At 54.8% G+C, this 24190-nt stretch overlaps 1 protein-coding gene and 1 long non-coding RNA gene across 5 annotated transcripts in view; both read left to right on the top strand.

Annotated features, from left to right (window-relative positions):
- TAFA5 (TAFA chemokine like family member 5) overlaps positions 1–24190 on the top strand; it is a 309133-nt gene that overhangs the window by 207694 nt on the left and 77249 nt on the right. For all 4 annotated transcript variants that reach the window (XM_050746541.1, XM_050746539.1, XM_050746540.1 and 1 more), the window contains exon 3: positions 4823–4950. In XM_050746541.1, the coding sequence (XP_050602498.1) occupies positions 4823–4950 (128 nt within the window). The remainder of the gene's footprint in view (positions 1–4822; positions 4951–24190) is intronic.
- On the top strand, positions 9990–22684 carry LOC126929863 (uncharacterized). The gene is made up of 2 exons (XR_007717306.1): positions 9990–10777; positions 10830–22684. It is a non-coding gene; the product is annotated as an uncharacterized LOC126929863 (long non-coding RNA).

Here is a 24190-nt window from a genome sequence, read left to right as displayed (position 1 = left end):
GATCCAGTCTGGACAAACCCCCTCTGATTTGCACTCCTATGCCCCCTTTCCATCTTAGGCAGGGGCTCCCTGGCTCGCTTCTCCAGCCACGTCCTAGGCACCTGCTCCTACCGGCCCAGGGACAGGCACTGCGGACATAAACATGCATGAGACCCTGTGCCCTTTACCCAGCGTGCCCTTTACCTGTTGTGTGCTCAGGACCCCCCAGGTTAGCCCATGTGGATGGGCGATGACGTCTGTTTGCCCAGAGCCCAGGTTTCAGTCACCATCACTCATACTATCTCAGAAGCTCTGTCAACCCCAGGGACGCCCCTTCCCCTCCCTGAGAGCTATTGCAACATTGGGACCAGAGGAGAGGCCTCCTCACCCGTGCCCGGGTGAAAGGGAGTTGTGAAATGTGTGCTTGAAAGGACCCTTTGTCCCCAGGACATGGTGGCCCGGCACTGTGCCTCTGGCCGCCTCCAGCAGGAAGTGGGCTGGGGTGGGTGAGCCCAGCTCCTGCCGGCAAACAAAAGGTGTTGTGTGCTCAGGGCCGGCCCGCTGGTGCCCTCGGGAGGGCCAGGCCCAGGGATGGGGCAGGCCTGCTGCCTGCTTGTCCCTTTGTTCTGCAAATGCTGAGAGCAGGCAAGCCCACAAAGTGACCTGCATGCATCTACATGCGTGTTTACATGAGAGTGCACATGTGGGTGCATGTGAGGATACATATCTCTGTGTGTGCTTGCACATATGTGTGCATGTGTGTGCTGCACCTGTAGATATGTGTTTGCAAACATGCATTTACATGGGCATGTGTGTGCCTGTGTGTGTGCCTGCATGCCTCTGCCTGTGTGGTGTGTGGTGTATACATGTGGGTGATGTGTACGTGTGTCTGGGGGGTACATATGTGTGTGGTGTATACATGTGGGTAATGTGTACGTGTGTCGGGGGGTACATATGTGTGTGGTGTGTGGTGTATACATGTGGGTGATGTGTACGTGTGTCTGGGGGGGTACATATGTGTGTGGTGTATACATGTGGGTGATGTGTATGTGTGTCTGGGGGTACATATGTGTGTGGTGTATACATGTGGGTGATGTGTACGTGTGTCTGGGGAGTACATATGTGTGTGGTGTGTGGCCAGGCGTCGCAGCTACAGCATAGGTGAGGCTGGAGCCCCCTTCACCATCCTAAGGCCCCAGGGGCCCTGCCCTCCTTCCTTCTTCTCTTTCTGACCCTGAGTGGCACTGTGCATGTTATCACATCATGGCTGGCAGGGATGAGGGTCCTCTCCGTAGAGGGACAGTGGGCTGGGGCCTGTCACTGGAGCACGCGTGTGTCCCGGATACTGAAGGCTGACACATGGCCCCAGATCCCTCCCCTGTCCTCAGCCTCACAGTCCCAGTGAGCTCCGGTGGTTCTATCCTAGCCTGACCGAGAGGGCCCCAGCAACATAGCCTGTGGGTGCTGGCCAGCCACGCCCTGTGCCAGGTGGGGTGCTTCTGCCTGTGCTGTCTCCACCCTCAGCGTCCTTCTCCTGGGACTTCCCAGCCCAGAGCACGAGCTTCAGGGTGGGTACAAGGTCCCAGCTGAGCTTGGCAGTGAAGGATTTGAGCCCAGGCTCCTGTCCACCCTCTCACAGCCTGCCCTGCAGGCAGGTCAGGACCTGCCCTCAGATGCCACCCACACTGCCCTGGTTTTCTGGTCTGTGCCGGCCCCACTCCTGATGGCCCAGGTCCTGCCTTGTGCTGCAGAGAGGGCCAAACCTGGCCCTGGCAGATGCGGAAACATCTTCCTGTTGCAGTTGAAGGGCTCACTTCACCTGAGACAGCCCAGTCTGGCTGTTAGGGCAGAACAGGACAGGCACTGGGAACCCCAGGGGGTTTCTGAGGTGCCATTCAGCTCAGGATGAGAGCAGGAGCCACACCGCACTGAAGGCCACCCTGGGCGCTGTGGTGTGGGATGGATGGGAGCACACATGGGGATTTCTTTTAAGCCACACCGCAGCCTCTTCCTTTCAGGTCCTTCAGTGTTGGTACCAGATAAACACACCCCCAACACACACACGCACACACACACGCACACACATGCACACACACATGCATGCACACACACACGCGCACACACACACATGCACACACACACATGCACACACACACGCGCACACACACATGCACACACGCACACACATGTACACACACGCACACACACACATGCACACACACACACACGCACACACACACGCACACACATGCACACACACATGCATGCACACACACACGCACACGCGCGCGCACACACACAGACACGCACACACACATACACACACACACACAATGCTTACTGTAATTTGTCCAGCTCTTTTCCCAGGCATTGCAAGGGGATTTCTGCTATTGGGGCGTCTGTGTTTCATCCTGTAGCTTCCTCGTGGGTTTAAGGTTCGTGTTCATGAGTGTCTGAGATTTTTCTACCATATTTACTGTCACCCAAAACGATGCATCCAGGATGGGAGACGCCGCTGCTGGCAGCTTTCTGCAGGAATAAGGAACAGACAAGAAAAGAGGCCCTGGGAAGACACATGGCAGATTCCAGACCTCCCAGACCTGCCTCCCCTGCGATGACCCCAGGGCCCGCACCCCCGTGGGTTGAGGAGTGAGCTGTCCCTCAGGACCCTGTCCTCTGCTGCCCACTGCTCCTACAGGGACAGCCACTGCCTGCGGGCCAGAGGCATAATTGGCTGGCCCTGTGCAAAATGAAATGCAGGGCCCTTATTAAAAATTATTCAGAATTTCAAGACATGGGAACTGCAGAGCGTTGTCCAAGCAGTGGCTCTCCTGCACCTGCGGCCATGTGCAGCCGTCTGTTTGCATAGCCATGAAGCCAGCCGGCCGCGTGTCGGGAGGACCGTGTGTTAGCACACATGCGTGCACACATGTGCGCACACATGTGCATTTGCAGAACTGTTTAGATAGTAGTCATTTCCCTCCTGTGGTAAGGAATCTCCGAAACTTTTTCAAGTTTTCAAGTAAACAAGTATCCTGGGGAACTACAGTTCTGGTTTATGCAAATTGAGAGTCCTGTGCTTTATTTAAAAAAAGGAAAAGAGGTGACGTGGAAAAGAAAACCCAAGAGAGAGGAGGAAATCAAGGGTTCTGGAGTGTCGTGAGAGGGACCGGGGCTTCAGACAGGAGGTTGGGGCTGGGGGCCATGGGGGCCAGTCTTGCCCTGGGCCTGGGTGTCTGTGCAGCCTGGGCCTGGTGTGGGTGACAGAGAATCCTTCCCTGCTCTGCAAGGCTGGCAGCTGAGGCAGCCCAGACACTGGATTCTCTGCATCCTGGGGCCACTGGACCCATCAAACACTGAGCCCCAGGAAGCAGGGACCCAAAAGGAAAGCAGGAAGGGGCTTCATAGGTGAATTGCCCGCATCCAACAAGATGAGTTCCAAGCCTCTGCTCAGAACAGTGAGGAGCCCGAGGAACTGTGAGTGGGCGAGGAAGGGGCGGAGAAGGCCAACCCTGGCCCTCCCAGCACTGGCACGAAGCGAGTCACGTGCAGTCCAACCACCTTGCAAGTAGCGTGGGGTGCGTGGCGTTCACCAGCGAGTGCAGTGGGAATATGTGACAGCTTCATCCATTCTCCTAGAGCCTTGGACCCAAACTTTCAAACTTCTTTTTCTTGTAAGATGCAAAGTTCTCCCTGATCTCCAGCCATGGGGTTAAGGTTGGTGTAGAATCCTGTGTATATAAAGGTACATGTTTATAACTTAACCTTGAACCAAAATACTGCCTGGCAGGTGTTTGGTGTCTGATCTGCATGCCTACGTTTTTCAGCGGGATAGCAACCCCTGTTTGTAGGTCCCGTTTATATAAAAGTAATTACGTGTGCATTAGGAAGGACCTATTTTTCCCCAGTTTGAGAAATGACTAATCGTTCTTTTGAGATTCCTGCAGCGAAGGTTATGTTAATACAATATCAGCTTTTACTCTGCCGTGAAGTCCTTGTTTCTCAGGCTTTCTGGTAGAGAGTAATCTCCAGTCTGCCTAACCCTACAGCCACAAAATGGGGTGGCTTTCGAGGGAAGAGAGAAAATGCAATTCTCTGTGGCATGGAAGGAGTTGATGTGGGCTTCAGAGTCCTTGTGCTGGTGGGGGGCCAGTGCCCCCATCCGCCGGGCCCTCCCCTGCCCCCTGCCCTGTCCAGGGGTCATGACAAGACTTATCCTTTCCTCTTGGAGCCTTGTCATGGCTGGTCACATCCTTTCACCTTGGAGCCTTGACATGGCTGCTGCTGGGCCAGCCCCAGGGGTCCGCCGGGCGTCTGCAGATGGGGGCCAGGGGCTGCTGTAAAATCCTCCAGTCAAGGATGGCGCATCGACTCCCTACCTCCTGCGTGGCCTCACACTGACTCCAAGTCTGGACCCCCTTGGTTCCCACCCTGTGCACAGGCCTGCCCTCGCTACATCTGAGGACAGCCTGACTGGGAACCCCTCCTCCTGCCTTTCCCTGCTCTCTAGTGGATTCCAGATGAGAGAGAGTGAGGCAGCCATGCTGCAGGAGGGGCCACGGCTCTGCTCCACGGACGTGTCTCCAGCTCCCTCGGTCACTGCTTACTGCTCCACGACTGGCCGATGGCAGAGCAGGACTGGGGGAGCAAGCACTAAACCGGGAGACCAGGAAGCTGGTGAAGCCCCTGGGCCCGGTGTCCCTGCCTGAGGGTCCCCGGGTGGAGCCGTACCGGGCATTGCCTGAGGGCCCTCCCAGCCAGTGTCAGGACCCAGGTCCCCTCGGCAACACCGTCGCGATCCGTGACAGCAGCACGCTGACTGCCTCCCTCTTTTCTCCCGCAGCAAGAATTATCAAGACCAAGCAGTGGTGTGACATGCTTCCGTGTCTGGAGGGGGAAGGCTGCGACTTGCTAATCAACCGGTCAGGCTGGACGTGCACGCAGCCCGGCGGGAGGATAAAGACCACTACGGTACGTGGCCCTTGGCTTTCTCGTGTGTGTGCTGGGGAGGGGGCATGTGCGGGCCTCCGAGGCCACCCTGGCTCCGAGGGGACGGGTGGCAGCTGCTCACCTTGTCCTCGTGCAGAGAAGCCAGGACCCCACCTCCCTCTCTGGGGCTGAATTCCTGGCCATCTGTCCTGGGGCGGAGGGTTCATGAGTACATGGGGGCTGAGAGCTGGATAAAGAACCACCTGCAAGGCTGGTCAGCCCACAAGTCAGATCACAGACCAGGCCCCGAAATCCGTTGGTTAGAGCCATCTTGTTTCCGGGACTGATGTGCCCGTGACTCCCGGTTGGAGGAGGCGTCCGCCCCTCCTGAGGATGAACTTCTGATAACTCCCCCAGGGAACAGGGAGCTTCTGCAGAGACGGAGCCGGGTGCGGGTTCCGTCCAGGTGTGCTCCTTCCGTCCCTGGGCCTGGCCTAGTGGCTGCTCACACCAGAGACCCAGAGGGCCCTTCAGCTCCTCTTTGTCCCACTGAGTGGGGCATGCAGCGCGCCCCGCCCTCCTGAAGCCACAGCTGACCTGGGTCTCTAGAGCTGCTCTTCCCAAGGGCAGAAGCTTGGGGAGCGCGGGGTGGCCCTGGGCCTTTTCCGAAGGCAGCTCCTCCAGGCACGCCACGGATTCTGAGGCACTTTCCCCTGCAGAGGGGCAGAGGAGGCGGGCAGAGGAGGGGAGCCCACGTGCATGGGGCTTGGGCCATTCACGTGTGGGGTGGCCTCGACTTCTCACTGGCGAGTGGTACCCCCTTATCCTGGCTCCTCCTGCTTTGAGGTTGGCATTGGAAGCTGAGGACATGAGTGGGTGAGGGTTTCCCTAACATGGATCTGGGCTCCGTGCTCTGAGAATGTTCAGTCAGGGAGATCTGTGGCTGGGCAGAAGGATCCGGAAAGCCCCTGGCATCCGAGCCCCCTCCAAGGATTGCACGGAGAGAGGGGGCTGCAGCCCCTCACACTGGGCTGCAGGGAAATCCTTCCTCTTGCTGCCTGAGCGGCTTCCAAGCGAGGGCTCGGCTGGGCTGTTCCGGCACTCGGTCCAAGAGGCCGATTTGGTGGAGTTGCTCCAAGGAGAACCACGGATCCCTGGGGTTCTAACACAATTCGGGGCTGTCAGGGTCGTCTTCTGGGAGTCGCACAGCTTTCTGCTGCAGCCAGGATGTCAGTGAGATGGGGAAGGCAGCACGCCAATCCCCCCATGGGTTTCTCAGGGGCCTCTTGTATTTGTGGAAGTTCATGCAGACTCAGCCTCGCTGGCGGCCCAGGACCCCCTGGGAGTGCCTGCCTGGAATGTGGGCCTGCAGGAGGAGTGTGAGGCCGGGCACCGGTGCCACCCTGAGGCATGCGGACAGGACAGGAGATGAGGGGCGTGGGTTGGTCTAAGCTGAGGTCCTGGGCTTGCCTGGTCAGGGTTTGTTTATCTGGCATTCAGTGCAGAAGCAGATGATTCCGTCCTGCACCCGTGAAATGCACAGTGCTCTACCATTTCCTACTGCTACCTGCCCGCAGAGGAGGCCTAGGCCCTCCTCTGTCCCTGCTCGTTGGGGTTCCCAGGCTTGCACTACCTCCCCGAATCTCCAGCAACACAAACAGCAGGTGCATTCCATCTGCCTGTGGACCCCGGTCAGGCGCAGCCTTTCACATCCTTCATAGAAGCTTCAACATAAGCAGCCACCTCGCCCCGAATTTTGGAGGGATGGGTGTGAGAGCCACTCTGGGTCCCAGCTGCCAGTGACCCATCACTTCTCAGTCACCCTTTGATGAGCCCCTCCTCCTTGTGATTCGAGGCCCATGAGGCACCCAGGCCAAGCGTTCAGGCCGCACCCCTTCAGGAACGAACTCGGATGTACCTCTGTGAGTTGACTGCTCAGTTCACCGGGGTGGGAAGTCAGGAGTCCACAGACGCCATGAGAGCTGGCGGTGGATAAAGGTGTCGTCACTTCGACACGGGCAGCCCTGCTGAGCCAGTGACAGGGCTGGAACCGGCCCAGCCCTTCCAGAGGCATCGAGGTGCTTGGCAGGAAGAGGATTGGGTCCTTACTTGGAGGCTGTTGGCATCGTCACATTTTGGTTTTTGGTAATTTATTGTGGTGAAATTCACATAACATAAAGTCCATTTTAAAGCGAGCAGCTCAGTGTCGTTGGACACACAGTGCTGTGCCACCACCCCTCTACCTGCTTCAGAGCATTTACATCCCCCTGGAGGGATGCCCTTCGCCCACCGGGCAGCATTGGAGTCTTCAGATCTGCATGAAGGCTTCTCCTGGTGCAGCTCTGCAGCCACTTCTGCCCAGGGTCACCGTGGCAGACCTTCTGGCCCCGATAAGGGCAATGCTAATTAAAGTGATCAGTGAAGCCCCCCGCACGCAGGGCGCACGCTGGTAAGTGAGGGACACAGATGTGGCCTGTCCCCAGCTTGTCAGACTGCCCGGAGAACGCCTTGTCAGACAGCTTCATGGTATCTTCTTTTCTTCACTGTTGGCCCAAACCCTGGACCCAGCCCTCCCTGCCTCCTGCATTCACCCAGAATGCATGTCTTCTCCTCTCTCCTCCTCCCGTTTAGTTCTTCAGTGCCTGAGTCATTCTCATGAAGTCTCATCAGGGACCCCTTCACCTACCCCAGAACCAGACGAGGGCCGCCCAACCAGCCTCCCGCGTCCGTCCAGGTCTGCCTGGCCAGCACAGCCTCTGTATGTGCAGAGATGGGGAACCGAGGTGTTCTCTGCATCAGCTCAGTCCAAGCCCACAGGGCCCACCATGGGAGACAGTGAGCCCCCCTTGTTCTGGGGCATTTGAGACAGAGGCTGACCAGGCACCCGGGATATTCCAGAGGGGTTCGAGCCTTCCTGGCTTGGGGAACAGTAGCTGCACCCGTCCAGTGCTTGGTGTGCTCAGAGAGCCTGGCGGAGATGGCTGCGGACTCTCCTTCCCTTGGGCCTCGCAGGCCTGGGAGCTCAGTTTCACACGCTTGAATACTGCGGCTGGGCGAGCTGGAGTGACCGCTGGTGGCCAGGGGGACAGAATTCCAGGGAGGTGGGATCGATGCTGCCTGGTCTGCTCAACACAAACGCCAGACCTGGCTCGGCGTGAGACCCCACGTGGCTTTCAGCTCAGGAGACTCAGATACTCTGATCTTCCCATCGTTAGGACACTTTGCAGGGGACCCCCCAAGCCTCTGCTGGTGGAAGCTGGGAGGGCATCTGCAGGGACCAGGGACATGGGCAGGTGGGAGTCTGACTGTAGCAGGACACTCCATCATCCAGCGTGGGAAGGACAGGTGCCCCCTCCCGGGCTGGTCACTCGCAGGGAGCCTGATTCTTCTGGAGAGTGAGGTCTCATAGGTGGAGGGGATGGCTCTGCTTTCCTGGGGGAGAGTGTGTGTCGGGGGCTTGAGGACCTGTCTCTCAGCCTTTGCCTCACGTTGCCATGGCGGGGGCACCTTGTGTACATGGCCACGGGTGCCTGGGCTGGTGGATCTCAGTGAGTGACCGTGTGCTCACTCCAGGGGACCGGGGTGGGCCCTGTCGTCTTCCCAGGTATCTCAGGAAAAGTCTGGGAACAACAGGAGAGCCGGCTCCTAATAGAATCGCTGGCCTGTGGTGACCTGTGTTCAAAGCTTTCTGAAAAGGTTAGTTGGGCTCTTGAACCAAACACCATAGAATTGGGAGCTACAATCCCAGTTGTGCGATTGCATCTGAGTTCTCTCATGGATGGTAAATTAGCACTACAGGAGATTTCACCCTTTACCATAAACTGGTTTTCTGAGAGATGATGGTGTTCTCATAACTTGGCTTTTAGAGACCCAGTGGATACTGAGTTGCTGCTAATTCCATCCTAATGGCCGCGTTCTCAGATGAGAGCCCGCCTCCAGCCCAGCCCTGATGCAGGCAGCCACCCGCTCCCAGCCTGCCCAGCTACGCTCCAGCATCGTGCCGAGCCCCGTCACTCCCCAACCCCTTCCGTGCCGAGCCCCCGTCACTCCCCAACCCCTTCCTGTGTGGCCGTTGCTGTTTACTTGTCTGTGTGGGCCCACCAGAGTGTGGGTCGCCTAGCACCGGTGCTGGGCCTAAGGGTGCTGCTGCCCCGTGCCCTGGCAATGCCTGCGCCTCTGTGTGTGACACATGGATTCAGGATTCATGGATTAACCGAGTGTGGACCCCAGGCACATGCTGATGCTTCTGTTTCCAGGATCATTGCTTTTTTTGAGATGGAGTTTCGCTCCTGTCACCCAGGTTGGAGTGCAAGGGCACAATCTTGGCTCACTGCAACCTCCACGTCCTGAGTTCAAGTGATTCTCCTGCCTCAGCCTCCAGAGTAGCTGGAATTATAGACGCCCACCACCACACCCAGCTAATGTGTGTATTTTTAGTACAAACGGGGTTTCACCATGTTGGCCAGGCTGGTCTCGAACTCCTGATCTCAGGTGATCCATCCGCTTCGGCCTCCCAAAGTGCTGGGATTACAGGCGTGAGCCACTACGCCGGCCCGAGATCACTGCTTTTGAAAGTGCAGGTCGTCACCCCGTTAGTGGGTTGTGAAATTAATTTAATAGGTCATGACCAGCATTTAAAAGGAGGAAGGAATAGAATGAAAATGTGAGAGGGCATCTGTGTCAGGAGGGCGAGCGCCCAGTGACAAGGCCCGTGCCCGCGCACACACGGTCACATGGGAGAAGCCTTTCTCCTAGGTTGCTATGAAAGGCTGGAAATCCACATCCTGTGGGGACTCGAGAGAAACTGACCGCTGCAGTGCTTTTCCAGGCACTGCCTCTCAGCCGGCTCTGCCCTGTGGACGTCCACTTGCCCCAGGCGAGGGGACCCTGGGTGGGTGTTGCAGGTTCTCCTGAGGCGTGAGCAGCGCCCCTTCTTGGCTCCCCATTCTGGCTCCTGCTCCCTGGGGACAGGCCCAGAGCTGCTGTCCGCCCTCCTTCCCATTCCCCTGCTCTGCTCTGGCTTCCTCTGTCCTCGAGCTGGGGTCGGGCTCGCAGAGCTGGAGGAGGAGGGACAAGAAGGGTTCGTGGGGCCGAGGGGAGCAGACCGGGCCACGAGCAGGTCTTCTCTCCACAGATATTCCGTGGCTGGGGCTGCGGACCGCGCAAGTGACTGGCTTTTGGAAATATTCTCATCAGTGTTTGCTCAGTCACATTTTTGGAATGTTTATGTATCGCAAGATACTTGTCAGTGAGCTGTGCCATCTCCTAAATCGGAATCAGCCAGCTAGATGGAAATCCTGTTTGCACATTCACTATTGAGCACCACCTTCTAATTCTGTGCTGCATGAAATCACAGTTGTGGGGGTGAAAAAAATTCAGTGGGGTTTCTGTATGGTTCTGTTTGGGAACTTGTATTTCATGGAAACTCTTACGCTAAAAGCCCGTTTCCCCAACATGAGAGATTCGGAGGATGTGCAGACAGCAGCTGCCGCTGATCTCGTGGGGGCTTGGATGTCTAAATTCCACCCTGGCCAGGCATCCCAGGAGTGTGGTGTAGTCGGGCCATCCCAGGGCCTCCGTTGGACACAGACAGGAGGACACTGAGGTCTCCTTGGGGCCTGGCGGCCCGGCCAGCAGCCTGCCTGTATGCCGTCTCTTCTCTCATCTGGCCGTAAACTGCTGCTGACTTGGGCTGGGCGGCTTGTGCTGTCAGCCTGTCGGCGAGTTCTGGAGGTTAGTCTCGGCGAGTTCTGGAGGTTAGTCTCACCACCGATCGATGATTCAGGTCACCTACACGCCCCTCTGGAAACGGCTCTGTTCTCGTGGTTGGAGAGCTCTCCTGTTAGCATCTCCAGCAGTGCTAAGCATTGTCTATGGCGGCCTTGTTTGGGATTTAGGAGTCAGCTTGCTACGGGGAGGAGCCTTCTGGCTGGACGGCCCCTGTCCCAGTGGATGGCTTGCCTTGTCTAGGCCACCGAGGCCCTTGCCCCTGAGCTTCCTGCAAGCTCGGAGCCTGAAGGAGGGGCGCATCCCAGGAAAGGCACCTGTGCGGAAGCAAGCTCAAACCGTGAGGTGTCTTCATTCTCGGATTCTGGGAGCCTAGTGTGTGTCAAACGTGGCCCCACTCACAGATCCGTGCGAAGAACAGGCTAGGACCCCTGCCTCCGAGCACCTCCAGTGTGAAGAGGGAGGTGTCAACACTGGGATCTCGGCCCAGCCCTCCCGTGTCTGTACCAATCCGCCAGGCGGCTGGGGCACAGGAGTGTGTTCCCGTGCCAGGCCCTTGCCCAGGGTGGCCCTGCAGAAGGACAGAGTGTCCATGGCCTGCACATCGAGCCCTGGTTCTGGGAGGAGCCATCCACAGGAAACAGCAGACGCTTTTGCACCAGGGTCCCCGTTAAAGAGGACGAGATGCTCACACTTCCTTCATGGAACCCCCTGTAAGATGACAGGTACACGAAAGGGGGAAAATGGCCTCCTGCTTGGAGTGCAAACTCAGCAAGACAGGTCTGGAAGGATGGGAGCGGGTGGACGGAGCTGACAAGGAGAGCTGAGCCCCAAGGAGCAGTGTGCGGGCTCTGCCTCCACTCTGACGCAGGGCAGTGCTGGCGGCCTCCTCCCAGCGCTGTGGAGATGGGCCCAGTTGAAAGGCTGCGTAAGAGACTCCTGGTCCTCCCCACCCACACACCTGGGCCTCAGCTGCCTGTGGAACCCAGAGAAGACTAGACTCACAGAGGCTCATGCTGGAGAGGGAGAGACCTGAGCGGCTCTGGACCCTACAGTGGAAACACAGCCAAACGGGGCAGGAACTTCTGGAAACCAGGAGATTAGGTGAAAATAGACGTTCTGAGATGAGATCCCCACTCAGCTCCCTGAGGGCTCAGTCAAGAAACGGGAGGCTTCTTTCTGGATACACTTCCTGCGTGTGCCCTGAGGCCGCCATAACCAGTGACCACGTTCTGAGTGGCTGGAAATGGCAGAAACATATTATCTCATGGTCCTGAAGGCCAGAAGGTCCAAGATTGAGTGGTCAGGGCCCTGCTATCTTGGGAGGCTCTCGGGGAGGCCCCTCTCTTGCCTCTCACAGCCTCTGGTGACCCCAGGTGTTCCTTGGCTCATGGCCACAGCACTCCATTCTCTGTGTCCGTCTTCATGGGGCCTGCTCCGTTTGCCAAATTTCCTTCTCCCTTCTCTTATAAACACTCCACCATTGGCTTTAGAGTCCATTCTAAATCTAGGATGATTTCATCTAAAGATTTTTCGCTAATATCTGGAAAGAACCTATTTCCAAATCAAATCAGATCCTGAGGTTCCCCAGCAGACATGAACTTCGGGGGCCCCCCATTCCATCCACTGAACTCACCAAGCCCAGATCAGAACCCATGGGTGCCATGAGTCGGGGGCCAGAGGGCGCCCCTGTGAAGCCCACCTCCCACCAGCCGGCTGTTTATCGTTGTGCTCCTAAACATGGTGGAAAGCAAAGGTCACTCTTTGGGAGAGAAACAAAACCAGAGGAAGCCAAAGGAAGAGGAGCGAGGAACATAGAGGCCACAGGAGTCATCGAGGCAGCAGAGGAAAGGCCAGCACACCAGCTAAACCACAACTCAGCCTCAGAGACAGCGGACATGCATCCAGACACAGGAGGGGGCGGGGAGGCAAGGAGGCTGGTGGGAGCAGGGAGGTGAGGAGTCCGGGGCCTCTGTCTTCCTCCTCATGAGTGCTCTGCTTCCCCTCCCTGGCTCAGCCTTAGGGATGTGCTTGACCAGTGGAAGGGTGTGGTTGTGACCCCATGCACAGACTGGAACACTGGCTCTGACCCCTGAGCCCTGCAGGTGTCACTACCCCAAGCCTGTCCTGCTGGAGAGAAGAGGGGAGCCCGGGACTGGGTGAGGAGTGGGGCCTGCTGGCCAGGCCCAGGCACCTCATGAGACAGAGGTGAGCCTGGCCAGAAAGCCTGCCCCAGCCACAGATGTCACCACTGAGTTTGGACAGTGAGTCTGGATGCTATTGGTGGCCTGGCAGTAGACAAGTGGGATGGGGAGCTCATTAAAGGAGCATCAAGAAGCCTGGAGATTTTACATTTAAGTCTTTAATCCATCTTGGGTTAATTATTGTATAAGGTGCAAGGAAGGGGTCCAGTTTCAGTTTTCTGCATATGGCTAGCCAGTTTTCCCAGCACCATTTATAAAACAGGGAATCCTTTCCCCATTGCTTGTTTTGTCAGGTTTGTCGAAGATCAGATGATTGTAGATGTGTAATGTTATTTCTGAGGCCTCTGTTCTGTTTCATTGACCTATATATCTGTTTTGGTACCAGTACCATGCTGTTTTGGTTACTTTAGCTTTGTAGTATAGTTTGAAGTCAGGTAACGTGATGCCTCCAGCTTTGTTCTTTTTGCTTAGAATCCACACATATGTATATTGCAGCACTATTTACAATAGCAAAGACTTGAAACCAACCCAAATGCCCATCAATGATAGACTGGATAAAGAAAATGTGGCACATACACATCATGGAATACTATGCAGCCATAAAAAAGAATGAGTTCATGCCCTTTTCAGGGACATGGATGAAGCTGGAAACCATCATCCTCAGCAGACTAACACAGGAACAGAAAACCAAACAGCGCATGTTCTCACTCATAAGTGGGAGTTGAACAGTGAGAACACATGGACACAGGAAGGGGAACATCACACACCGGGGCCTGTTGGAAGGTGCGGGGCAAGGGGATGGAGAGCATTAGGACAAATACCTAATGCATGTGGGGCTTAAAACCTAGATGATGGGTTGATAGGTGCAGCAAACCTCCATGGCATATGTGTACCTGTGTAACAAACCTGGACGTTCTGCACATGTGTCCCAGAACTTAAATATTTTAAAAAGAGCCTGGAGAGCGCTTTGGGGAATTGTACACGTATGCACATGTATACATGGCACAGATGTGTGCATACATGTACATGCAGTATGCCTATAGATACTGTGTGCCTGTGTGTGTGTAACAGCAGAATGTGTTACAAATCCAGTAGAATGTTGGGGATGTAAAACTGGCCATCTCTCAGAAAGCAGAGAGTAGAATTTTCTAAAAGAAATGGGAACTAGGAAAGGAAAACAATAGAGAATCAGAAGATTGATTCAGGAGTTCTGAACGATACAACCACCTGAAATAGAGGAAAATGAAGAAGAAATTATCAAAGAAATGCTTTCGAAAAACCTCTCCAGAAATGAGATGCCGGTTTCCTCTGTGAGAGTCCTCACTAAGACCAGAAAATGAATGAATACAGTCGCATCCTAAAGCATGCCAGCATGAAATTTCAGGCCACGGGAGATGAAAAACATCCCCAAAACTCAGAGGGAAAAACTAGGTCATGGACAAAGACATCCATAGCAGAGTGTCGCTGGATTCTCAGCAGATCGCCGAAGCCGGGAAACGGTGGTGCCAGGTCTTGCAGAGCGCAGGCTGTGACTCCTGACCTGGAACTCCGTCACCGCTGGAATGGGCCGTCAAGGGTGCAGGGAGAACAGGCTCCAGCCCTGGACATCCCAGAAGGAGCCCTGCACGCACCTGTACTTGTGAAGATGAGGGGAAGGGGTCAGGAGACAAGGGGGGTCTCCCAGGGAGAGGGCAATGAAGAAGCACCCAGTGATGTCCGTAGCAGGAGTTCGCAAATGAATTCCAAATATGCAGACATTCAGGGAGGGAAAAATGTGAGGATTTTTCTAGGAAAACAAGCACAAATGCCCTGAGGATCCAGCGTGGGAATGTTGGAGAGCTGTGGCTGAGCCAGCACTGCCTCAGCCGGACCCATTGCCCACGTATTCATCAGGCCCCGTTCTCTGTCGGGCACTGCAGGTGCCAGTGGAGAGCTCCAGTGCTTCTCAGGGACCACACAGCAGGCATGGCCTCAGCCCTCCAGGAGCCACACGGCAGGATCATCATCTGGCATGGTTTCTGAGGAGGGTGATGGCCCCGATGAATTGATCAGGGCACAGTCAAGGGAAGAGGGTCCCCTCAGGTCCTCTGGGCCAGCACCCCAGAAAGCCTGGCTTAGGCGTTGAGAGGGACCAGGGTGTCACCAGGAGCAAGACCCCAGGCTGGGCAGGGCCAGTCGGCAGGGCCCGGGAGCCTTCTGTCCTGTGTGTGGTGGGGGAGGACTTCATCTGGGAGTGAGACAGAGCTGCCTTCGTGAGCCCCGGTGGGCTGTGGAGCCCGTGGCCTTGCGTGGCCAGGGCAGGGCTGCTGCGGACAGCAGCCTGTGGGCTGAGCAGAAGCAGAGGGTCCGGGAGGGTCTGCAGTGCCCCCTCCCAACGCAGGCAGGTGAGAACCGAGGTGGTAATCAGGGTGCACCCTGGTATCCCCACCCGACCTGTCCCTTGGATTACCACGGCCACTTCCTGGTCCCCTGCACAGCAGACACTGAGCCCCGCTGTGGCCGCCATTAGTCAGCAAAGGCCGGGGCTGCTGGAGGAAGAAGGGGACCCTGTAGCGGAACACTGAGCCTCAGTGGGGACAGTGGGGAGGCCCCCAAGCAGGAAGGCAGTGGCTGTGGTTGTGGAGGGAACTCAAGAGGTGTCTTGGGGGAAGATTCACTGTTAACCAGGCAGCTGACCGCACGCAAGCAGGGAGAGAGGACGTGGGCCTGGCAGACCTGTGTGGGTGCCATCCTCCCGTACGACCTGTCTGCCCTGCCCTACCCCGACCAGGAGCCTGTGGTTCATCTCCTCCCCAGAGCACAGCCAAGCCAGGGCCTTGGGGACCCCTCCCCACACAGGGACACTGGTCCCAGCCAGGCTTCCCCCTGGCCCCGTGAGGTCAACCAGGAATTCAGGCAGCCTCTTGGGATTCTGGCAGCTTCTTCAGTGACTCAGAGTTCTACCCCCGCCCCCCACCTTCCAGAACCCCTTGTGAGCCGCCTCCCTCCCTGCTGCTGGGAGCATTCATAGCCCCCATCCTGCACCAGGCTTGCCCTGCAGAGACGGGGTGCAGCCTGTCACTTCCTCCCTTGATGTGACAAGGTGTCCCCTGCCCCCAGCTCACTGTCACCATGGCTGAGGGCCCACCCTGCCCTCCACCGTCTGTCTGTCCCCATGTCCCCCCAGCTGGCATGTTCTGAGCACTCCTCTTTACCCGGCCAGGTCAGCCCGGCCTTGAGGACCGGGGAGCACAGCTCTGTTCTCAACGTGGAGGAAACGCAGTTTTAATCCATTTTATGGGCCCAACTTTTTCTTTTGAATCCCATGTGGGGAGGTGTGCAGACGCCCCTCTCGCCAGGGGCCCTGGCCTGCACACACCTGCGGGGGCTCTGCTTCCCCAGGTTGGCCCACCTCCCCCGTCCTTCTGGAACTGATGCCAGGTGGACGCAGAGCCGGGAGGGCTGCAGAGAACTGCCCCTCAGGTGAGGTGGCATATCCTGTCCCCCTTGGAGCCCTCCAGCCAGCAGCTGAGCCCTGGCCGCCTGGGCTCTGAGTCTGTCTGGAGTGTGATCAGATGGCATGCATGGAGCCTGGCTCAGGGAACCGGAGGAGAGGGAGGCTGAGCTAAGGAAGAGATGGCGGCAATGGCCAGGGGAGAGGAAAACTGGCCAGAAGGATCGCGAAGGAACAGGAGAGAGGATATTCCCTCCCCTCTCACCAGCCCAAGAGAGCAGGGTGGTGGGGGGCCGAGGTGGCCTGAGGACCCCCCCACCTGTCTGCTCTCCCAAGGACAAAGAAGGCTGAGGCTTAAACAGGCCTCAGAGATTGAGTGGGGGTGGATACTTAGCCAGAAGTGGCCCAGGACCCGCACCTAACTAATCGTTGTTCTGCACAAAGAATGAAAAATACTAAGTCATTACTCTGATCCCTGTCTGCAATCCATTTTGCGTTCTTTTGAATCACCGCTATTCATCACCACAATAATAGCTGGACATTTTAATAGATTCTGTGTGTAAACAAAAACGTGTATGGCCGGCACCACATCAGCTAGTATTGTAAGCAGTGACACTCTTCATTTTCTCAGCAGAAATGAGCCCAGAAACTAAAAAAAAAAAGGTTTGACCAAACCCACATTATTTCTGTCTGCACTTTGGGCCAATTTCGTAATGGGAGATATGACACGCTGGGCGCCATTTACAGTAACTGGTCCTGCATTAGGTTCAATCTTCCTTAAAGCAGTTGTTCTTTGAATCATTTTAAATACATAAATGGCAAATGGCTGAAATGTGAGGATGCTTGCCTGGTGCAGAGGGGTGGACGGGGTCTGTCGTGGAAACCCGGTGGGTGTGGCGGGGCTGGGGATTTCCTGGTGCCCCCTGCTGCTCAGCAAGTTACGTTAGGTTGGGTCCGGGTGAGGATCAGGCTTAGGGGCTTTTCTGAGTGACATGTTCAGTGCCTCCCTCTCCTTTCCCCGGCCCTTGCTTCCCTGTCGTCTCCCCACCACTCTTATCCCTCTGACACTATTTTGGTGCCAAGTCAGAGACTGGAATGCAGAGATGAGACACGTGATCCAACATCTCAGGGATGCCCCTCGAGAATCGCTGGAGGGGTCACTTTTTGGTGCCAAATGGGCCTGCTTCGTTGGCCTGTAAGTCTGGCACATCATTGGGAACTGGGATGGGAAGGGCTTGCTGAGTAAATGGCAGACAGCACTCTGTTTACGTGACGAGGACTGCGGCAAGGTGCTCGCATCCCACCGTGCGTAGCCAGGAGACAGAGGGGTCCTTCCGGCTGGAGACCATCCTCCGGCTACACAGGTGCGGGGAGCCTGGTCTCCAAGACATGGGGGGACACCCTGTCTTGCTGCTAGCAGGGCAGCTTCCCAGAAGTTCTCGTTACGTTCACAATGTAAATGCAATGCCTTGTCCCCCACCATGCTGGCACCTGGGCACAGAGCCGCCACAGGGTTCCCTGTGCTCGAGATATATTTCTGAGCAGCGCCTTCCAGGGCCTGGCTGTGGTTTAGAGGAACTCTGCTCACACTGCAGACCATGGAATGTCCTGGAAGGGCTCCACGTCCTGCCTGGGCCCCTGGGGGCCCTCTCTGGGTGGACCCCAGAATAGGCACTTCCGGTTCCTGCCTCAGGCCCCCTCATGCACAGTGAAGTCGCACCCACGTGAAGACCCCAGATGAGGAACCCGAGTGGCCCCTCTCCCGAGGGCGGTAGGGCCACCGTCCCCCGCTGGGCCAGGCTCCCTGACAGCCCTACTGCGTGGTTGCCCAGGCAGGAAGATGGATGTGAGCTCCATCTCGATGGGTGAGGCTTTGGGATGCTGGACTTTCAAATGGCCCTGGAATCTACACAATCCTAGGGGAAGGATAGGGTCCCGCCTTAGACACTGGCGTCTTCCCTATAGAGGAGCCCGTGAGGAACAACTTCCGGCTATTCTAGAGTCACTTGGGCCATTGCCTCCGTGCCACCGTTTCAGCCCGTCCACTGCCTTTGTGCCACCCACTGCCTTCGTCCCGCCCACTGCGTGTGATCTCATGTCCCCACCAGAGCACTGCCTCCGTGCAGCCGTTTCAGCCCGTCCACTGCCTCTGTGCCGCCGTTTCAAGCCCGTCCACTGCATATGATCTCAGATCCTCACCAGAGCCATTGTAACTGGTGCCACTGTCTGATTCCAGGTCTTATGAACTGATTAGCAGAAGGTGCTGGCTAAGTGCTGGAAAACATGTTTTTCTCCTATTGGTTTATAATCCTTATAATCTTACAGATGACATCACTTTGAGATTAATTTTCTTGTAACGGACAAAGGTGAACTTACTCCTTCCTGACTGTACTGTGGAAAGTAAGATCAGGGTGGGGCGCGGTGGCTCACGCCTGTAATCCCAGCACTTTGGGAGGCTGAGCAGGTAGATCACTTGAGGTCAGGGGTTCGAGACCAGCCTGGCCAACATGGAGAAACCTCGTCTCTACTAAAAATACAAAAATGCTCCAAGCATGGTGGCACGCACCTGTGATCCTAGCTACTTGGGAGGCTGAGGCAGGAAAATTGCTTGATCGCTTGAACCCAGGAGACGGAGGTTGCGGTGAGCTGAAATCACACCACTGCACTCCAGCCCAGGCGACAAAGCAAACTCTCTTTCAAAAAAAATGTAATAAACATATGTGTGCATATGTCTTTATAGTAGAATGATTTATAATCCTTTGGGTACATACCCAGTCATGGGATTGCAGGGGTCAAATGGTATTTCTAGTTCTAGATCCTTGAGGAATCGCCACACTGTCTTCCACAATGGTTGAACTAATTTAAACTCTCACCAACAGTGTAAAAGCGTTCCTATTTCTCCACATCCTGGCCAGCATCTGTTGTTTCCTGACTTTTTAATGATCGCAATTCTAACTGGCGTGAGGTGGTATCTCATTGTTTACTGTGGCACTGTTCACAATAGCAAAGACTTTGAACCAACCCAAATGTCTATCAGTGATAGACTGAATAAAGAAAATACGGCACATATATACCACAGAATACTATGCAGTCATCATAATAGGATGAGTTCGTGTCCTTTGCAGGGACATGGATGAAACTGGAAACCATCATTCTCAGCAAACTAACACAAGAACAGAAAACCAAACACCGCATGTTCTCACTCATAAGTGGGAGTTGAACAATGAGAACACAAGGACACAGGGAGGGGAGCATTACACACCAGGATGTGTCGTGGGATGGGGGGCTAGGAGAGGGATAGCATTAGGAGAAGTACCTAATGTAGGTGACGGGTTGATGGGTGCAGCAAACCACCATGGCACGTGTATACCTATGTAACAAAATGGCACGTTCTGCACATGTACCCCAGAACTTAAAGTATATAAAAACAAAAATTTAAAAAAGGAAGTAAGATCAACATGCAAGGTGGGAAATCAGCTGGGTACACGCCACAGGGGCAGTCATGGCCGGGGTTCCATCCTAACAGTGAGGTGCTGCCTCCAATTAGCTGGGGTGCACACCGCAGGGGCAGTCATGGCCGGCGTTCCATCCTAACAGTGAGGTGCTGCCTCCAATCAGCTGGGGTGCATGCCGCAGGGGCAGTCATAGCTGGACCTCCCATCCTAATGGTGAGGTGCTATCTCTAGCCCCAAGGCCCCCCTCTACCTGTGCTCAGCCTGTCCCCTGAGCCCCAAGTTCCAGTCATGCTGGACCGGTCCCTTTGTCACAGCACCTGTGTGTGCCGTCTTCTTGGCTGCTGTGTCCAGATGTGCCTCATTCTCAGCCCAGCTCTTCGGACCCAGATAGCAGCACACAGGAGACCCGGACTCTGCCAGCCACCCCCTCCCAAATGACTTCTGCATGCTGCCGTGGGAATGAAATACGACGTGTGGCATGGGCGTTTGTTAAAGATCAGTCTTTAAAAATGAAATAGAAGGATTTGCGTCTGCATCCAAATTACTTTAAATGTCAGCTCCCTGTTAAACCCAAGATGTGGTGGGTGGCACGGGTCCTTGGATGACACCTCTACCCCATCGCGTTCATCAACGCCGGCATCCTCATCACTGCGGCTCTGTCACTGGGTCCCTTCGCACGTCGCCTCTTCCTGAGCTGGAATAGAAATGTCAGCCTCCACAGGTGTTGGGCATGATCGAGCCACACTGCGCCTCCGGGACTGACAAGCCCCTTCCGGGGATGCGGCCGTGGTACCAATAGGACTTTGTGGGGTCAGATCCCACCGTCCTCCCCCTGCCTGGAAGGGTGACTGCACTTCTGCATGCTAGAGTGGGAGACCTTGTGGACGTCAGTTTATCTTTAGAGCTTCAGTTTCCTTATCTGTAGAAGGGGGTAAGGATGCCCCCAGGGTTGACCCTTCAGGTTCATGGGATGGTAAGAAAGGAAAATGATGGATGAGAAAGGTTTCTAAGGCCCTGCTGTGCTCCTGGCCCTCTTGCTTGCTTCTGCCCTACCTAAGGCACAGACAAGTTCTCTGTGTAGGAAAAGAATTCTTGTTTTCCACATGTAGCATCTTCCAGAGTGTTCTGGAATGTCCACATGCCCAGTTAGAATCCAACATTAGAATGAAGTCAGACTCTCAGCCTCTTCTTTGGGAAACCCCTGCCCATCTGGTCACTGGTGCTGTGCAGCAGGAGAGACTCGGGTGCTGGTTGCATTGCTGCAGCAGGAGAGACTCGGGTGCTGGTTGCATTGCTGCAGCAGGAGAGACTCGGTTGCTGGTTGCACTGCTGCAGCAGGAGAGACTCGGGGTGCTGGTTGCACTGCTGCAGCAGGAGAGACTCGGGGTGCTGGTTGCATTGCTGCAGCAGAAGAGACCTGGGGTGCTGGTCACACTGCTGCAGCAGGAGTGACCCGGGTGTTGGTTGCGTTGCTGCATCTCTCAAAAGCTTCGTTTTGTTGTTGGTTGGATCTGGCCCTGTGTAGTCATGGCCATGTGGCTTCAGGTTCTCATAGGACACAGGGACATGTGACTGATGAGATTTCAAGAGAGGAGAACCGGATGAGTGGGGGATTGCAGCTTCCCTCCTCCCCACGCCCGGGACCCTCCACTCACAGAGAGAACGAGCTTCTCCAGCGTTTGGAGGAGAGAGAAGATGGGCTTCCCTGCAAGTCCATAGAAGCCTTGGTGGCTTTCTGGATTAATGCAGCCATACACTCACTCCTTGCACAGCCTCTGTCCAGTTTTACATATGCTTTGGAAATAAGAAAAACTGTCAATAACACCATGACCTAAAGAAAGAAACAAGTAAGTGCTGAGCTCTGGGAAAAGCCCCCTGGGCTCACAGGAGTGGAAGACCGTACCTTATCCTCTGAGCCCCAGCTATGACAGTGACCTCCTGTAATGCAGACAAAGCCCTGGGCCTCCTTCTCAGGCCTGGGCCTAACCATAGGACCTAGAAACTGGTGATCAGAGGGTTCGTAGGCAGGAAGAGATGGAACCCTACCCACCCATGGGGTGTCCCTTGCTCAGTCCTGCAGACACTCAGCTCCCAGCCTGCAGCACGGCAGGGAGGAGAGGCAGTGGGTGGAGGTGAGTTTCAGAGAAGAGGCACAGAGATGGCAGAAGAGCCTCTTAGCTAGGGCAGCAGCAAGCAAGAGGGCCAGGAGCGCACTAGGACCTGTGTTCTTCCATTCAGCTCTCATTTCCAAAGGAGCAGAAAACTCTGCAGCTTAGACAGAAGTCTGACCTCCCAAAAGGGAGCAGAGCCCAGCCCTGAGGAGCCGCCTCCAGCTGGCCAGAAGCCTGCCGGGCGTCCTGTGAAGATCAGGGCCTGCTGCACATCACCCAGACCTTTCAGGCCATCCTGGAGTGGGCAGGCCTTCCCACACCTGGAGGAACCAGAGCAAGACTGAAGACTAGCTCCCCGCCATGCCCCATGGCTAATTCTAGACCAGGATTGATTGACCTCTGCCTGTTCAAAAGGGCATTTTTTTTTTTAAGCCTCAAAGTCAAAACTCAAGCATGAGCCTGTAAAAAAAAAAAAAAAAAAAATACTAATAAGCACTATCTGTGGAAAGCAATCCTGTCCTAAAGATTTAAGGTCAGAGGTAGCTCTGAAAATAGATCTCTGCAGTAAACAGATGAGACTTTTATAGAAAGTGTCTGCTTGCTGGTGTCACAGAGATGGACTGCATAGCTGTGACCCAGGAACCAGGAACCCAAAGGTGAGGAGGGACCTAGAATGAAGGCAGATGTCCAAGTGTTTGCTGAATGAAATAGAAGATGGATACAGGGACACCAAAGATGTAAACATAGAGTTTCGTTGTGTATTGGGAGCTGCAATAACATAAATATAACTGCAGAAAATCAAAACAGTGATAAGGGGACTAATCTTAAAACCGAGAGATAATTCACCAAACAGAGCAAGAGAAGATGGTAGATCTGGAGGACAGAGGATGAATATCCAACCCAAGAGTCATGTACGCTCCTGAGGGGGAACCTCAATGGCACCAACAGAAGGGAGAATCGCATCAGAGTGAAAAACATAGTGTCGGAAAGAAAGTTACCTGAGCTGGAGGAAACCGCCAATGAAAAACCAAACAAAAGCACCCTGGACCTAGCCATTTTATGGTGATATTTTTGAATTTCAAGAACAAAGGAAACCCTTGTGATAACCATCCAGGGGATATTAAGAAAATAAAAAGACAAGAGACCAAGAATCCCCACAAACACACACTCAAGCTGTCCTCTGAACTCAGTGAGACATAGAACCAGGAGACAAGAGGGAGAATTATGTAAAGAATTTGATTGAAAAATCGTTTTACTTATGAATTTGTTCTCATTTCTATTTGTTTTGTTGATTTTGGACAAAGTAAATAAATAAGACAGCTTTAGATTTGCGAGGATTTAGAAAGCTTTCCAGTTATGCTGAACCCCCTACTGACCCCAGTGGGGATGGCACCGGGTTCAAGAGGTGGAAGAAGAGACCCAGAGCCAGCAAATGAGACATGGGGGGTTGAAGGGGGGCACTTACATACGGGGGAGAGAGGCTAGTGGCGCTGGGATGGACAGGTGGACTGCCTTACGTACAGAAACAATCCAGTCGTGGCAGTCTGGACAGTACAATCACTGGTCCAGTGGTGGTGGGTTGGATGGAATAACTGCATGGCCCAGTGGCGGCAGGCTGGGCAGGAAAACCACAACCACATGCAAAAAGCTTGCAGTTTGTATAGCATTTTCAAATAGCATCTTCCCTAAGCAGGCTCCACCTGGCAATCTTCATTCAACCCCAAATCCGGAGCCTCAATCCCCTGTGTAGGCCATGTTCCTTAGAACGGATATTCCATAGGATGGGTTGGGGGCTCAGATGTTCCCCATAGACAAAGAATGAATCTCTGGGTTGGCCACTCCTGGATTCCCTAGCTCAAAGCACACATTCAGGTGTGTCTGCCATACAGGGTCATTCTCAGGGTATGCTTAAATTATTGCTGTCAGGTACATTTATCATACCACCCACACACCTTTCCTGAAAAATTGAGGAAAAGATGCACTCAAGTCAATCAGGAAAGAGAGAAACATCAGGAGCTGAACATTGAAAAGGTCACATAGAAGATGATTAATGGTGACCACTGATATCAGTTGAATACATGGGGCTGGATATAAATAATTGCTGTAACTATGGTTATAAAATTGAACATAAGATTCACAGCACTATTATTTAATATACTCTATATTATGAAAAATAATTGGTGCATGAAAGTAACCTGGACTGTAACCTCTAATTAAACTAACAGAGATCTATTTTCAGAGCTACCTCTGCCCTTAAATCTTTAGGACAGGATTGCTTTCCATAGATAGTGCTTATTATTATTTTTTTACAGGCTGTGGGAAGCAGGCAGTGGCAGGCTGGAGTCACTCATG

The sequence above is a fragment of the Macaca thibetana genome, chromosome 10 (assembly GCF_024542745.1).
Source record: "Macaca thibetana thibetana isolate TM-01 chromosome 10, ASM2454274v1, whole genome shotgun sequence".
Taxonomy (NCBI): domain Eukaryota; kingdom Metazoa; phylum Chordata; class Mammalia; order Primates; family Cercopithecidae; genus Macaca; species Macaca thibetana.
The sequence above is the reverse complement of the archived record's forward strand: the minus strand, read 5'-3'. Positions and strand labels throughout refer to the sequence as shown.